The 13,288-nt window shown below is 45.7% G+C and overlaps 3 protein-coding genes across 3 annotated transcripts; 1 reads left to right on the plus strand and 2 right to left on the minus strand.

Moving 5' to 3' along the window:
• Window positions 1-1,092: 1,092 nt before the first annotated feature.
• LOC117652041 lies at window positions 1,093-7,305 on the minus strand. Its single transcript, XM_034396675.1, has 7 exons — window positions 7,180-7,305; window positions 6,949-7,102; window positions 5,862-6,865; window positions 5,699-5,765; window positions 5,516-5,623; window positions 1,595-1,721; window positions 1,093-1,296 (listed from the first exon to the last, which is right to left on the minus strand). The coding sequence occupies exons 1-7, from the start codon at window positions 7,303-7,305 to the stop codon at window positions 1,161-1,163; spliced, it is 1,722 nt and encodes a 573-aa protein (XP_034252566.1). The 3' UTR covers window positions 1,093-1,160.
• A 1,039-nt stretch (window positions 7,306-8,344) lies between these two features.
• On the plus strand, window positions 8,345-9,093 carry LOC117652042. The gene is made up of 3 exons (XM_034396676.1): window positions 8,345-8,461; window positions 8,545-8,874; window positions 8,965-9,093. The coding sequence occupies exons 1-3, from the start codon at window positions 8,345-8,347 to the stop codon at window positions 8,968-8,970; spliced, it is 453 nt and encodes a 150-aa protein (XP_034252567.1). The 3' UTR covers window positions 8,971-9,093.
• A 1,230-nt stretch (window positions 9,094-10,323) lies between these two features.
• On the minus strand, window positions 10,324-13,217 carry LOC117652043. The gene is made up of 2 exons (XM_034396677.1): window positions 11,751-13,217; window positions 10,324-10,572 (listed from the first exon to the last, which is right to left on the minus strand). Exons 1-2 carry the CDS (start codon window positions 13,215-13,217, stop codon window positions 10,324-10,326), a joined length of 1,716 nt encoding a protein of 571 aa, XP_034252568.1.
• Window positions 13,218-13,288: the final 71 nt, after the last annotated feature.

A 13,288-nucleotide genomic window follows, 5' to 3' on the forward strand; every position in this document is an offset into this window, starting at 1 on the left:
GATCGCAAGGGCACGCTCTAAATCGGTCCTCTGCTCAAGAGGAACGCGAATTTCGACTTTGACTTTGTTTGCTTTCGGCACTTCACATAGCACGACGCTAACGAATCTCCCCAAGAGTCATCATCGCCAATCGCACTGGGACTATGCGGAATCGCAAGGGTACGCTATAAAGCGGTCCTCTGCTTCAATATGAACGCGAAATTCGACTTTGACTTTGTTTGCTTTCGGCACTTCACATAGCCCGACGCTAAAGAATCTCCTCAAAAGTCATCATCGCCAATCGCACTGGAACCATGCGGGATGGCAAGGGCACGCTCTTATCGGTCCTCTGCTTCAAAAGAACGCGAAATTGACTTTCTACTGTTTCTTTCTGGTTTGCTTTCGGCACTTCACATACACTGTTAAAAAAATCCATCTTAATTTTAAGAAACTTTTTTATGAAGCAGTTTACAAAGACTTTTTGCTAGTAAAATTAATAAACTTTTTCATATTAAAAGTAAGAACCAAATTTGAAAAGTAATATTAACTGTTTCTTAAAATTAAGAGCCAAATTTGAAAAGTAATAAATCGTGTTTCTTAAAATTAATGGCCAAATTTGAAAAGTCATAACGCCTCTTACTTAAAACTAATAGCCAAATTTGAAAAGTCAAAACACAGCTTCTTATTTGTTACAACGACTTTTGGAAAGTTATAAAGATGTTCCTTAGATTTGAGATTAAAGTGGATCTTAAAATTCACCAGAAGTCTTGACTTTCAATGTAATCATTTGCTAAATTTCCTTTTGCTCCCTTAAAATTCATAATTGCACACACCTTCATCTGTTCGTGTTCATTGCAGCATCTCAAATCAAAAATAGTTTTCAAATCAGAGAGAAGGCAAGTAAAGTGACAAGTGGTTTAAGGACAAGATTTTAATTCATAGAATGGAAAACCATATAAAGCTAGAATAAAGCTAGAAATAAAGCTATTACCAAACAAAAGAATATTGATCTAGAGATATAAAGCTATTCATAAAATTCATAGAATGGAAAAACCATATTAAACTGGAGATAAAGCTATCACCAAACAAAAGAATACTGAGCTAGAGGTAAAAAGCTATGACTGAACAACAAAAAAAATATTGAGCTATACATATAACAGAAGAATGAGCTAGAAATGAACCTAGAACCTACAAACACTCCATGTGCTGCAATGATAAGTCAGCTGCTCAGTCAGTGTCCTCACTTTGGCTGCCATTCCAGTCTTGTTTCTTCCGTCTCTCTTACTCCCTCTTTCAGGATTTATGTCAAGTAGTTGCCTAAAAAAGGAAAAAAAATTACCATTAACACGCAATCAAAATAAAAATTTTGCAAGGACAACACCGAGAATCCAAACGCTATGAGTATAGCGCCAATTGGTGCAATGCATTTGAAGACGTTTTCATTGCACCCTTTGGTGCAATGCTTTTGCATTGCACGAAAGGTGCAATATGGCTCTGGCATTGCTCGTATGGTGCAATATCTCAATGCATTGCACCATACGTGCTATACTCATAGCGTTTGGAATCTCAGAAAAACCCCACTCATCGAACAGCATGGAGCCTGAAAGATACCAACCTTTGAATAAACTCTAAACTGCTTGCAACCTTTGAAGGGTACTTGAATCCGAATACAAAATAGTGTTTTGTCTCTGGGTGGTGGGTGAGGGTTAGGGGGGGCGAGTCAGGGATCGAGGGAAAGGCGACTGGGAACGCAGGTGGTTTATTGGTCAAACTGTGATGAGCGCGAGTACTCCTTGTGTCGCGGTCGGCAGTGCTCTGGGCCCGGGGCGCCGGGGTGCCGCTTCTTATGGTTTTCGCGACAATGGCCGGCCTCGGCCGGGCTCGGTTGCTGGGGTGCTCAGCTCGGCTCGTCGGGGGAGGGTGCCGGGGGCCCTCAGGAAGCCAGGATCCCAACACTTCCCCCTCCGTTGCGAAGAAGTCCTCGAGCCGGCTTGGTCCTGAAGGCATGGCGGCAGTGTCCCGGGCCCAGCACTTCCAAGTGCTCCCAGGCCCCACGGCACAGCCCTCTTCCGTGTGCTCCGGTGCTCCCGTGCTCCCGTGCCTTCCATGGCACAGCACAGCACAGCACGGGCTCCCGTGCCTTCCGCAGGCGGAGCACTCGTCAGTGCTACCACGCCTCCCGCGGCTCTTCGGGGCACACTGCTGCCAGCCTGCTTACCCGGAGGACCCGGGTCAACGGGCCGTCTTCGCCATGGGTGGACTCGGGGCCGGACAGGTGCTCGCTGTCCGCGGGGCGCGCTTGCTGTAGGCCGGGACCACGGCTCGCCAGGCTGGGCCAGGACGCAGGGGTGCACGTCGAACGCGGACCTGCGGGCTCGTGCGGAGGTCCCTCCAACTAGGCCGCGTCGACGAGCAGGGTGTTGGTGGCCGCGTCGTCGCCGGGCAGGGTGTCGGTGGCCTCATCGGAAGGACACCTCGCGCACACTCCGTCCAACCTCAGGCGTCACAGTCTCGGGAAACGTGGCCAACCTCCTTGCAGTGGCGGCAAATGGGACGCCCGTCGCGCGACCACTGCGTCGTGCGGGGGTTTGCCTCCGCCAGGTGGTCAGGTTGCGCGTTCGCCGACGGGTGGTGCTGATGCGGCGCGGGCGTAGGGGCGGTGCCGCACAGTGCGGCCGATCTCGAAAAAGACGGACATATTTTAAAAAAACTGTTCCTAGCAAACGTAGGCCGACGAGTTTTCGCCCAGATACGTTTGCGGGGTCTCTGTTTCTATTTCTTACCTCAATTTTGATACAGCAGGGGCGGAACCAGAAATATGAAAGGGGGTAAATTTTAAAAGTATTTCAAACAGACTGAAATTTTGCATCCAAGGGTTTTCAGGGTCTCTAAATCCATTTCAAAACTTAATTTTGCTATAGCAGGGGCGGATCAGGGAGTTAAAAGGGGGGAAAGTTCTATTTTACTTGATAGGTCAACAAAATTGCCAAAAATGGATTTAGATACCCTTAAAACTCCCCAATACAAAATTTTAAACAATTTGGTCAAATTTCAAAATTTACCCCCCTTTTTGTTCCTGGTTCCGCCCCTGTTTTGTCAAAAATGCGGTCACGGACGGATTCACCGACCCTCCAAACTTGAGGAGACTCAATTTGACTGTCCCTGCTGTGATTGTTGTATCGATACCGACCCGTCCACTAAGGTGGAAATATGGCGACAAGTGCAGAAATCAAGGAACATACTTGCTCAGCACAGCTGCGGCTGGGGCGTGCTGGGCCCAATCTTTGTTGGAATCGATCAAGGAAGTATCAAGCTTTAATTTGATGTGTGCCAAACGACGGGAATCCCCGGGAATCATTTTATATCTCAATCGAAACTATATGAATTTGAAGACGCGCGGGCTCCCAGGAAAAAGTTAATTTAGAATACTTATTTTGCAAATATTGGTAAAGTTCCTTATTGCTCGTGAAAGACGAGGGATCGAGCTGTACCTGGGGCATTTTCGCGGCCTGCTTCGGTGGCTCAAGGAACTTGATAAAAGCTTTGGAAACATGTATAGGTTATGTTGCCCCTTTCGTTGGCGCCAAAACACGTATCTTTGAAGGGCTACAGAAGACGTTCTCGGGTGTGCAAAAATATGAGTAAACTGTTTTTAGACGTAAGAATCATCCTAGTTTCGAATCCCACTATGGAAACAATTGTAGCTCAAAATTGAAAAAGTCGTTTATGTCCGCGTTTTTCGGGATCGGCCGCACTGTGTGCCGGCCTGCCGGACGGCGGCCGCCAGCTCGGACAGGACAGAGGCGAGAGCCTGGACGGCAGTGTTGTTGTCCCGGAGCGGCACGGTTGCGGCTTCGACGTCCACTTGGCGGACTCGCTTCACCTGGGGCGCGTCTTCCAGCTCACTCGCAATCGTGAGGGCGGACCGCAGGTCGGTGGGGCGGGACATGAGGAGCAGGCGCCGCGTCGCCGAGTCGCCGATGCCCGCCAGGAAGTTGTCCAGGACGATCTTCTCCATGGCGGCGGGGTTGCGTCCGAGTACCGGATCGTCCCGGTAAGCCTCGCGGCAGAGCTGGCTGACGTGGGCACCGAACTCGCACAGGGTCTGGTCCGGCTGCTGTCGGGCCGCCTTGAGGCCTTGCACGGCCTGATTGCGGGGGCGCGGCTGGCCAAACCGCATCTGGAGGGCCGCGTCGAGTGCATCGAAGTTGCTCAACTGCGCAGCCGTCAAGCTGGCTAGCACATGCGAAGCCGGCTCGCGCAGGGCCGCCACCAGGGCCTCGGCCCACTCCGACACGGGGCGCTGCGCCGCCAGGGCAAGGAACTGGGCCCTGAAGTACGCGTAGTCCGTCTTGCCGTCGTACGTCGGGGGGCTGGCCAGCCTCATCGTCGACCAGGTTGAGCCCGGGGGTGGCGGTTGGTGCAGGAGGCCGGGGGCAACGGCGGCGACGTCAGTCTGGCTACCGGTTGACTTCACGGCGACGGGGGTTTCCTCGGACACGGCCGGGGACGAGGGCGGGGGCGTGCAAGCCGCCACGCTCGCCACTGGGTGCGAGCAGGACGCCACCGGTTCAGGAAAACGCTCTGAGGAACGCGCCGTGCTTGGGGCGGCGAAGCGGCGCGCCGACGTGCGTGGTGGTTGTTGTCGCCGGGGCCAGGGCTGCGGCACCTCGACGGGGGCCTCGCTTGCGGCGGCAGTCCGCGCGTACCGGACTTCAGCAGGGTGGGCCGCGGCGCGCAGTGCGCGGCTGCGGGTAACGGCTACTCGAGGCGCCGGTCGGTGTTGGTGTGCAGCGGCAGCTCGGGCAGTCCGACGTTCAGGTGACCGACGGCGACGGTGTGACGGCATGGTCGTGTGTCAACGAGCCGGGGTGGCGACAGGGGGCTCAGGGCAGGGGTCGCCGTGAAACCGCCCGGAACCACGCCGGTTCAGCAACGGGGAGTCTTCGTTCGCGTCGGGCAACGGCAGGGAGAACAGGACAAGGGCGAACCGTGCCGTGAACCTCCTGACGCTACGCCGGGCGACTCGGTGCAGTGGGCTAGGCTCGCGAAGGACCCAGGGGGGACGTGACCCCGTAGGCCGTTCGGTTGCTGTCGCTCCGCTGTGCTGGTGCAGGCGTGGACTAGGCCGGCGAAGGGATCAGGGGGGACGTGACCCCGTGACCCGTTCGAAAGCTGTCGTACCGCTGTGCTGCTGGCTGGGCCTAACCTCTCACCGTGAGCTCGGCCCGTCCTCCCTCAATCCCACCGCTGCCACCAGTGTTGTGTCTCTGGGTGGTGGGTGAGGGTTAGAGGGGGCGAGTCAGGGATCGAGGGAAAGGCGACTGGGAACGCAGGTGGTTTATTGGTCAAACTGTGATGAGCGCGAGTACTCCTTGTGTCGCGGTCGGCAGTGCTCTGGGCCCGGGGCGCCGGGGTGCCGCTTCTTATGGTTTTCGCGACAATGGCCGGCCTCGGCCGGGCTCGGTTGCTGGGGTGCTCGGCTCGGCTCGTCGGGGGAGGGTGCCGGGGGCCGTCAGGAAGGCAGGATCCCAACAATAGGCAAGAATTAGAAGAAGGAATCCATCCAGTGGGTTGTCTGGTGGGATACATATACGTGTGATGAAGAGATCAGCTGTTGCGTTGACATCAAACAATGATTGGCCTGTAATAAGAAGAAAGCATGTTAGATGACTCAAACCAACAAGCAAATGCAAATGATGAAGACAGGGAAACAAACCTCTTATCACAAGGAGTGGGTTATCACTGTTGATTTGGCCTAGTACGTCATCATCTGATGTTGCTGCCTGGAAACAGAAAAAGTGAAAAAAAAGAAGATAAAAAACTGAACTAAACTTTGAAACATAAATGCAAATAAATGTCAAAATTAGCACAACACTTACAGGTACAAGTTTGAAGAGAAGCCCCTCTTGGTCCTTCAAAAATCCAGTCAATAGAGGAAACATAGCCAGACAATTGGACTGCAGACTCAGGCTAACAGAAGCAGCCTCCTTTTCTTGAAGAAGGTCCAACATTTTCCGGGATAAAGTTGAACTCTTTCTTTTGTCTTCCGTTGTCCAATGAGTCAGCATGAAATCACTGAAGCGGCCACACTTCTCACCCAAAGCAGAAGACCACACAGTCTGAACATCCTTGCCAAGTAGTCGGCTGGCATGTTGGCACAAATGTTTGCGGTGCCTGAGAAGTGGCCACTGACGGAAAACTTCAGGGAGTCTTTTCTTGAGGGGCACTGCACGATTGATGGAGATTCTCTGAGACACGTAAGTCTTTTCCATCAGCACTTCAGCCTCAGCGCAATCAGGCTCCACTGAAAGAAGATCAAGTCTCTTCTGTTCTTGAGACTCTTCAGTTTCTTCAATGGGTAAGGGTTCTTCATAACGGACACAACCATAGGCAGCAGATGACATGTCAGCTGGGATTTGCGGATCATCTTCATTGTCATCATCACCTAATTCAAGACGCCTCCTTGCACCACGAGGCCTCTTCTCAGTGTCATCTTTCCGATAATTTAAATGGTTGTATACTTGCAGCGTGAAAGGTCCCAGGCCGCTCTTAACTGACGAGCCCACCTTAACTTCAAAAAGTTTGCTAAATTTGCCACCATCATATCCAAGGACCAATTGGGCATAATGCTTAGCTGTTGCGTGAGAGTAGCACTTCACCTTCGCCTTGATGAACTTCACCACTTCCTGGTAAGTCTCCTTCACAGCCGCTTTCTTTTGCTTCAGGAACCGGCCAGGGGTAATGTTGTGTAGCTCAGGGTGTAAAGCAATATCCAGAATAGGATTTAGACTGTCCACTATGTTCCTCATAGGCAAAGGAGGACGAACAACATTAGGCCGGTTCGGACACAAAGGAATGCGAGGAGGAGAAGTTACCGGAACACCTGCAATCATATTTTAAAAAGAAGATTAAAACTAAATACAAGAAGAGAATTAGCCAGTTCCAGATTAAAAGAAGGATATTTACCTCCATTCAAATTGGGAGTGGTTACCGGATTTAAGTTAGGATTGGTTACCGGTGAGATCACAACCGTCAAATTTCCATCCTTCTCTGTAGCTCCAGAAAGGAATCGAAGTACATCATCAGAGATGATTTTGACACCATCAGATTCACGGCGTATCTGAAATTAAAACAAAGATATGAACATCTCTAAACCAATGTAACCAATAAAATGAGAATCAAACTATTCTGACATACCTCATAAGTTTCACTTGCAGGCAAATTGAAGGCCTCAATAGCACTTTTAAGTAAGTCTCCCACACTCTGTCCCATCAGAAGGAACTTCTCAGGGTTGTCTGGAGAAGTCACAGTTACAAGTGACATCTTGGGTCAAATAACTTGAATATCGGAAAACTGCAACAAAACCCAGGCAAAGAATTAGAAAGGATGAGGCGAGAGAAGGCCAGGCGTGTCATACGAGAGGTTAGGCTTCTGGAAAAACAACAAGTTAGATTGGAGTAACTAGGCGTATGGCCTACGTATTCTGGGTGAGGTTATGTCGTAGCAGAATCGAAGTTCTGAGTCAATAGCTACACGAGCCACGCGTATTGTACACGAGGTTATGCTTCTGGTAAAATAAAAAGTTAAATCGGCGTAAATTGGGGCATGGCCTATTCTAGATGAGGTTATGTTGTTGCAGAAATCAAGTACTAAGCCTATCGCTACATGAGCACGACACTAAACTTCAACGACTTTTAATTAGCTAGCTTTTCACTCTGCACATGAACCGCAGAATTACTGAACATTTGGGACCACAACAATTTTACAGAAACAAGGCTGACTGGAGTGAAACTAAAGTAAATGCTTGGTGAACTTTACCGTGGTTCGAAAGAGAAAGTTCCACTTTACTCACCTCTCACTTCTGGGCGAACCGACTTCTACACTGCGGGTCAGGTGTGCAACCTGCCAACTGTCACCAAAAAGAGATCCAAAATTGGTTTCACATCGGTTTTATAATCTTACAATTTTTTGTTCACTTTCGCTTCATAGGCTTCATGGCACGGAGACGGCCTCCCGGCCGGCCGGCCAAAGCCTCCTGTGGTGTGACGAAAACAACACCAACCCAACTTGTTAAAGCACGGAATTCACGGCAGCATGACATTGGAAATGTTGAAAGAAACATGAATCGGATTTTAAAATAATCGTTTTTAATTAAATTTTAAAGATGGTTGGTATTTTTAGTCATATTTATTACTGATAAACGAATATTGTGGACTGATTTCAGTTTTGCATGTTGGCAACACAAAACCCCGGCTCAAAACAGGTGATCGTATTGTCCTGTTCACGTCACTTGTCAGCTGTTTGTTGCACGGTGCTGGTTGAAAGAATCTTAGTTGTTAATTGATAATTAATTGCAATCACAATGAGTTCATCGTCGGAAACAGAATGGGACGAGGACAAGAGCGACAAGAGTGTATGTGCTGGTCACGACACCGAGTGGACTTGCCCTAGGGAGGACTTGGATCGAGTGAATGAAGAGGTAAGTTTTTCAACATTCTCATTTAAATGGACGTTTTCGCACCAGTTCTGGATCATCTGTCAGTCTCTTTTTTATCATTTTAGTTATCCGCTTGCCAATCTGCACTCGAGCGCTACAGGCGATACGTAAAGCACTTACAGTGGCACTGTGCTGCCTACAGGAAGGCCATTGTAAAATTGCCAGCTGGGTCTGAAGCACTCAGTGAGATATTGAGCAGCTTTGAAAGGAAAACAGTTTGTTTGGAGTGTGAGAAGGACAACCTGATTGAAGAGATTGCATCCTGCAAAAGGGAAATTGGTTATCTGAAGAATCACAAGCCTAACGATATGCCCTCACCTATACGCTCTGGAATGAAAAGCAACCTAGCCGATGAACAGATCTCTCCAGTGCTTCGTGCATCTAAGTGGCATAAAGTAAGTTCCATTTGTCAAGATATGTCTGTAATAACTTCAGTTATTTAAATAGAATGATAACTTTTTAATGTGTTGTTAATTTTGTTTCAGAAATGATATCTTCTGTAGTATGTCCTGTCCAGACATTTCCCTTGACTGCCTTTTCATTTCAAATAGTGAACAGAGACTTAATGTACCTGCATTGCTGTGATTTGTGTACATTTGAGAACAAGATTCGTGTACATTTTAAACAAGTATCCCTCTTGTATATTTTTGAAGTGTTGGAATGTAAATGGAATGTAAATGGAATGTAAACAACTTTATTATTTATGTGTCTTTGAGTTTGTGATATTGCCTCTTTCCATCAATAGCTCAGTCAGCTAAGCTTTGTCATTCCATATTTAGGACCGAAGTTGATTTGATTGAAAGTTATCGTACTCAGTGATTGTAAAGACTCAACTCTTCAAGACTGATTCATTTTAACAAAGAAGGATATTTAGATGTTTGTTTTGTAATAAATAGTTTAAAAATTATCTTTATAAATAAAGGCTAACAATTTTATTATTTATGTGTCTTTGAGTTTGTGATATTGCCCCTCTCCATCAATAGCACAGTCAGTTAAGACCAGTCATACCATGTTTAGGACCGAAGTTGATTTGATTGAAAGCTAGCACACTCAGTAATCACAAAGACTCAACCCTTGTATGGCACTGAAGACTGATTCATTTTAACAAAGTAGAAGGATATTTAGATATTTGTTGTAAAAAGTTTAAAAATTATCTTGGTTAAAATTACATATGAATGCATTCTAGAATGCCTATGAAGCAATTATTTTCTCAACAATGAAATTCAGTTTTGTTTGTCTCAGTGTAGTTACAAGCCAAATATAATCAAGTGTCTATGTGAACTACAAGACTTGTGGAACTAACGTTACCAAAATCAACTTGGCAACCTGACACATTGGAGTGAAAGTCATCCAATGTTTCCGAAGTGGCTTCCATAAAATTCTAGCGTACTCAGAGATAGTAAAGACTCGACTCTTATATGGCACTCAAGACTGAATCGTTTTAACTAAATGAAAGAAAACTTCAATGTTTGTGTTGTCATAAATAGTTTAAAAATTATCTTAAATGCTTGCATATGGGTGCAGTGTTGGCTTGTATGTGTGAGTTGCCTGCAGTACCAGCCATTCCATATTGACTCCTTAACCTTCCAAAATAATAAAAAAAACAAACCAGATAGGTGTGTAATTATTTATTATCATTATTAAACTTAAAACTAAGCCCATTAATTAAAAAATGAGTGGGTCTCTATAAAATTATCACAGCAGCAAATACATTAAGATACAAATTACAAAAAAGAATTATTAAAACTTACAATAGAAGCAAATTGAGGTGTAGCTTTTAGTCATTAGTAGCAATAATACATTGTCAAGACACAAATTACAAAGACAAAAATAAAATAGAAGTTTTACTCAAGATGATCAAAGACAAGTCCAAACTTCAGTTTAACATAGAGATGAGAATCATTTGAATAAACATGCAGCGATTGATGGCTTGCCAGGTCATCCACAGACACACATTCATAGGAAATCTTTGGTCCAATCTCATAGACACGCAAGTAAGGAATAAAAGTAGTTGTCACTTTCTCCACAAGAAGAAAAATACCGTCTTGATTATCATGCAAAATGAGAACAACACGTCCCATTTGAACCTCACACTGATAAGATTTTTGGCCCAGAACAACAACATTACCTTTACAAAAGGTCGTTCCAGACACAACAACACTTGAACACTCACTGACATTGACAGGCAGTTTCTTTGAAACAATTGCTCTTTGGATTTCATCAGAAAAGGTGTGCAAAAACAACTCCGTTTCACCTTTTACATTAACTTTACAATGTTTATCAGACCCACTTCTGATATACGCTTGATACAATTCATGCCGCAGTGAGAGAGAATATGTGGGATTGATGAAATTACGTGAAGATCTGAGACAACGTTTAAAGAAAACATGCTTGCTCTCAAACCTTAAGGTAAAGACTCTTATCAAAGGGCCGAAGGCCAATATCAAAAAAGAATAGTGCCAAAGATAGTGATGTTTTGGTCTTAAAGGCTCAGAAAAGAGTACTTTCCTTGTGCTAATATAATCATTGACACACAGCTGCAAATAAGGCAAATATGACTTATGGATAACAGGAGCAATTACAAGGTGGGTTTACGCCAGACCGCGTCTGGTCGTAACAGGCTTCGCGATGTCTCGCTGCCTGTTCCTCCAACCCACGCCTGGCGTACCTCCCTTTGGCCTGCGGCGCTAGCCTGCCTGCGGCAGGCAATGGCTTGTCCATTGTCGGTTATTTTTTTAAATTGTTGAATGCTGGGGCGCTCCGCCCCCCACACCCCCTACATTCTAAAAAAAGTTTTTTTATCAATAGATAACACGATCTTGACCCTTGTCACTTTTTAACTTGTCGAGGCTGGGGGGGTCCGCCCCCCAGACCCCCCCCTCTCCAAGCCGGAAGTGATCTTTTTGCATAAAGCTCTATTTTTCGACGTTTTTTAGGTGTTTTTCGGGTATAAAAACTGAACCAGTCGAGCTAGGATGGTGACATTTCGCGTGTGCCGAGCTAAGGACATACCCAAGAAGTGTGCAAAATCTTTTCGAGATCGGCTAAGCCGTTCAGGAGGGGTAGTGCCACAGAACACAGACAGACAGACAGACAGACATGAAAACTTTTCAACCCCCCTGGAGTAACAGGCTTCGCTATCGCCAGCCAACAATTTTATAAGTGAGAGAACTAACAACCCTACAGGAGCTTCTTTATCCAAAAAAAAATCTTTTATCAACAGTGGAAACAGTCTAAGGAATGTGCACACTTGCCAAGCACCACCTCTCACTCTGGCTTGATCTTCCAGTACTGGAATGGGACGGTCCCTCTTATCAATGCTAGACAGACTGAATGCTTCCAATGCATCATTAAGCATTGCATAGGTAAACCAGCCCTTCTCAACAAAATAATCAATATACAACTTCAAATCATAAGCTGCAAGACCTTCAAAAAGATCATGAGCCAGGCAGGGGCTTAAGCCAGGATCACAAACATGGAAATACTTCAACTTATTGAAAACAGAATTGAACTTAATTCCCTTGTAGATTTTCTTTTTGCGAGCTCCCTTTTGCTCTAAACAATCGATGTAGGATTGCTTGGTTCTAAGTTCACACGATACTAATTCACCACCTTCTAAATTGAACATTTTCCTCTCAACATGACAGAACCGGCAAAAATAAATAGATGTGCTAAACTGTTCAACAAACCCTCCAAGTCCATGCCCACCTAGATTATCTCCAATTACACACACAAGACCACCTTTGACTGTGCCGACACTCTCAGAAATATAAACACCCTTAGTCTCAAGATCCTGTAAATCTTTTACTATTGGACCATAGACAGCATTATGCTCAAAGTTATTCTCTATACATAGGGCCACAAGTTGGATAGAGCTAACACGAGATCTTAAATGCACTGGAATGTTGCCTATTAAAAGATACACAGCCAACATTTTGTACTTTTTTTTGGCAGGACCTATTGGCACAACTACCTCAAAGGCATCCTGATACAACAAAAAATGCAATGCTGATGGGTTATTTATGAAAAAAGGGTTGTTCTGAAATACAAAACCATCAGTGTAGTCTCGTAAAACATCTTCAACATCACTAAATTTGGGAGGAGACAATACAAAATTGGTACTTTTATCAGAAAATAAAGCTTTGACAGTCTCTTTCAAGGGAACATAGAAGAAACTCTTTTTACGAGATGTTTTAGGAATTGGTTTAACAAATGTAAAAGACTTTTTGTAAGTCTCTTTCCTCAGATAATCAGACTTCAAATTTTCCTGCACCTTAGAAATAGGATTCTCTTTTAAAACATATGAAACAATATCGTCAATATTGCTGACATTACAATTCTTCAACTTTTTTCTTAGCCTGTCCTCTACAATGTCACTATTTTGAGATTGAAGTGCACCCAGCTCTGATGCAATATACTGCACAGAAGTAGCAGGCAAAAACAATTCAAACTCCAGTTTTATAAAAAACTGACACATTGTTTCTAAAACCACTTTCTCTGATAGATCTCCATCATCAAGTAGGAACTCATTCTCGCCCTCATCATCAAGATACAAGTCTGAATTTATAGCACAATTCTCTTCGAGGACATCCACAGATTCACCATGATTAGGGGCAGGACAATTGGTTACAGGCTTGGCCCAATGGCATTTTGACATGTGGCCCGTGAATGATTGCACAATTTTATAGCTCTTATCACAACCTTCGACAGGACACTTAGTTAAAATACCAAGCTTCATGTGATATTTCAGATGCTTCATAAATTAAACATAGTCTACATAAATCTTTTGACAATGTGGAAAAGACACAC

Source organism: Thrips palmi, unplaced genomic scaffold (assembly GCF_012932325.1).
Source record: "Thrips palmi isolate BJ-2018 unplaced genomic scaffold, TpBJ-2018v1 HiC_scaffold_6, whole genome shotgun sequence".
Lineage (NCBI taxonomy): Eukaryota > Metazoa > Arthropoda > Insecta > Thysanoptera > Thripidae > Thrips > Thrips palmi.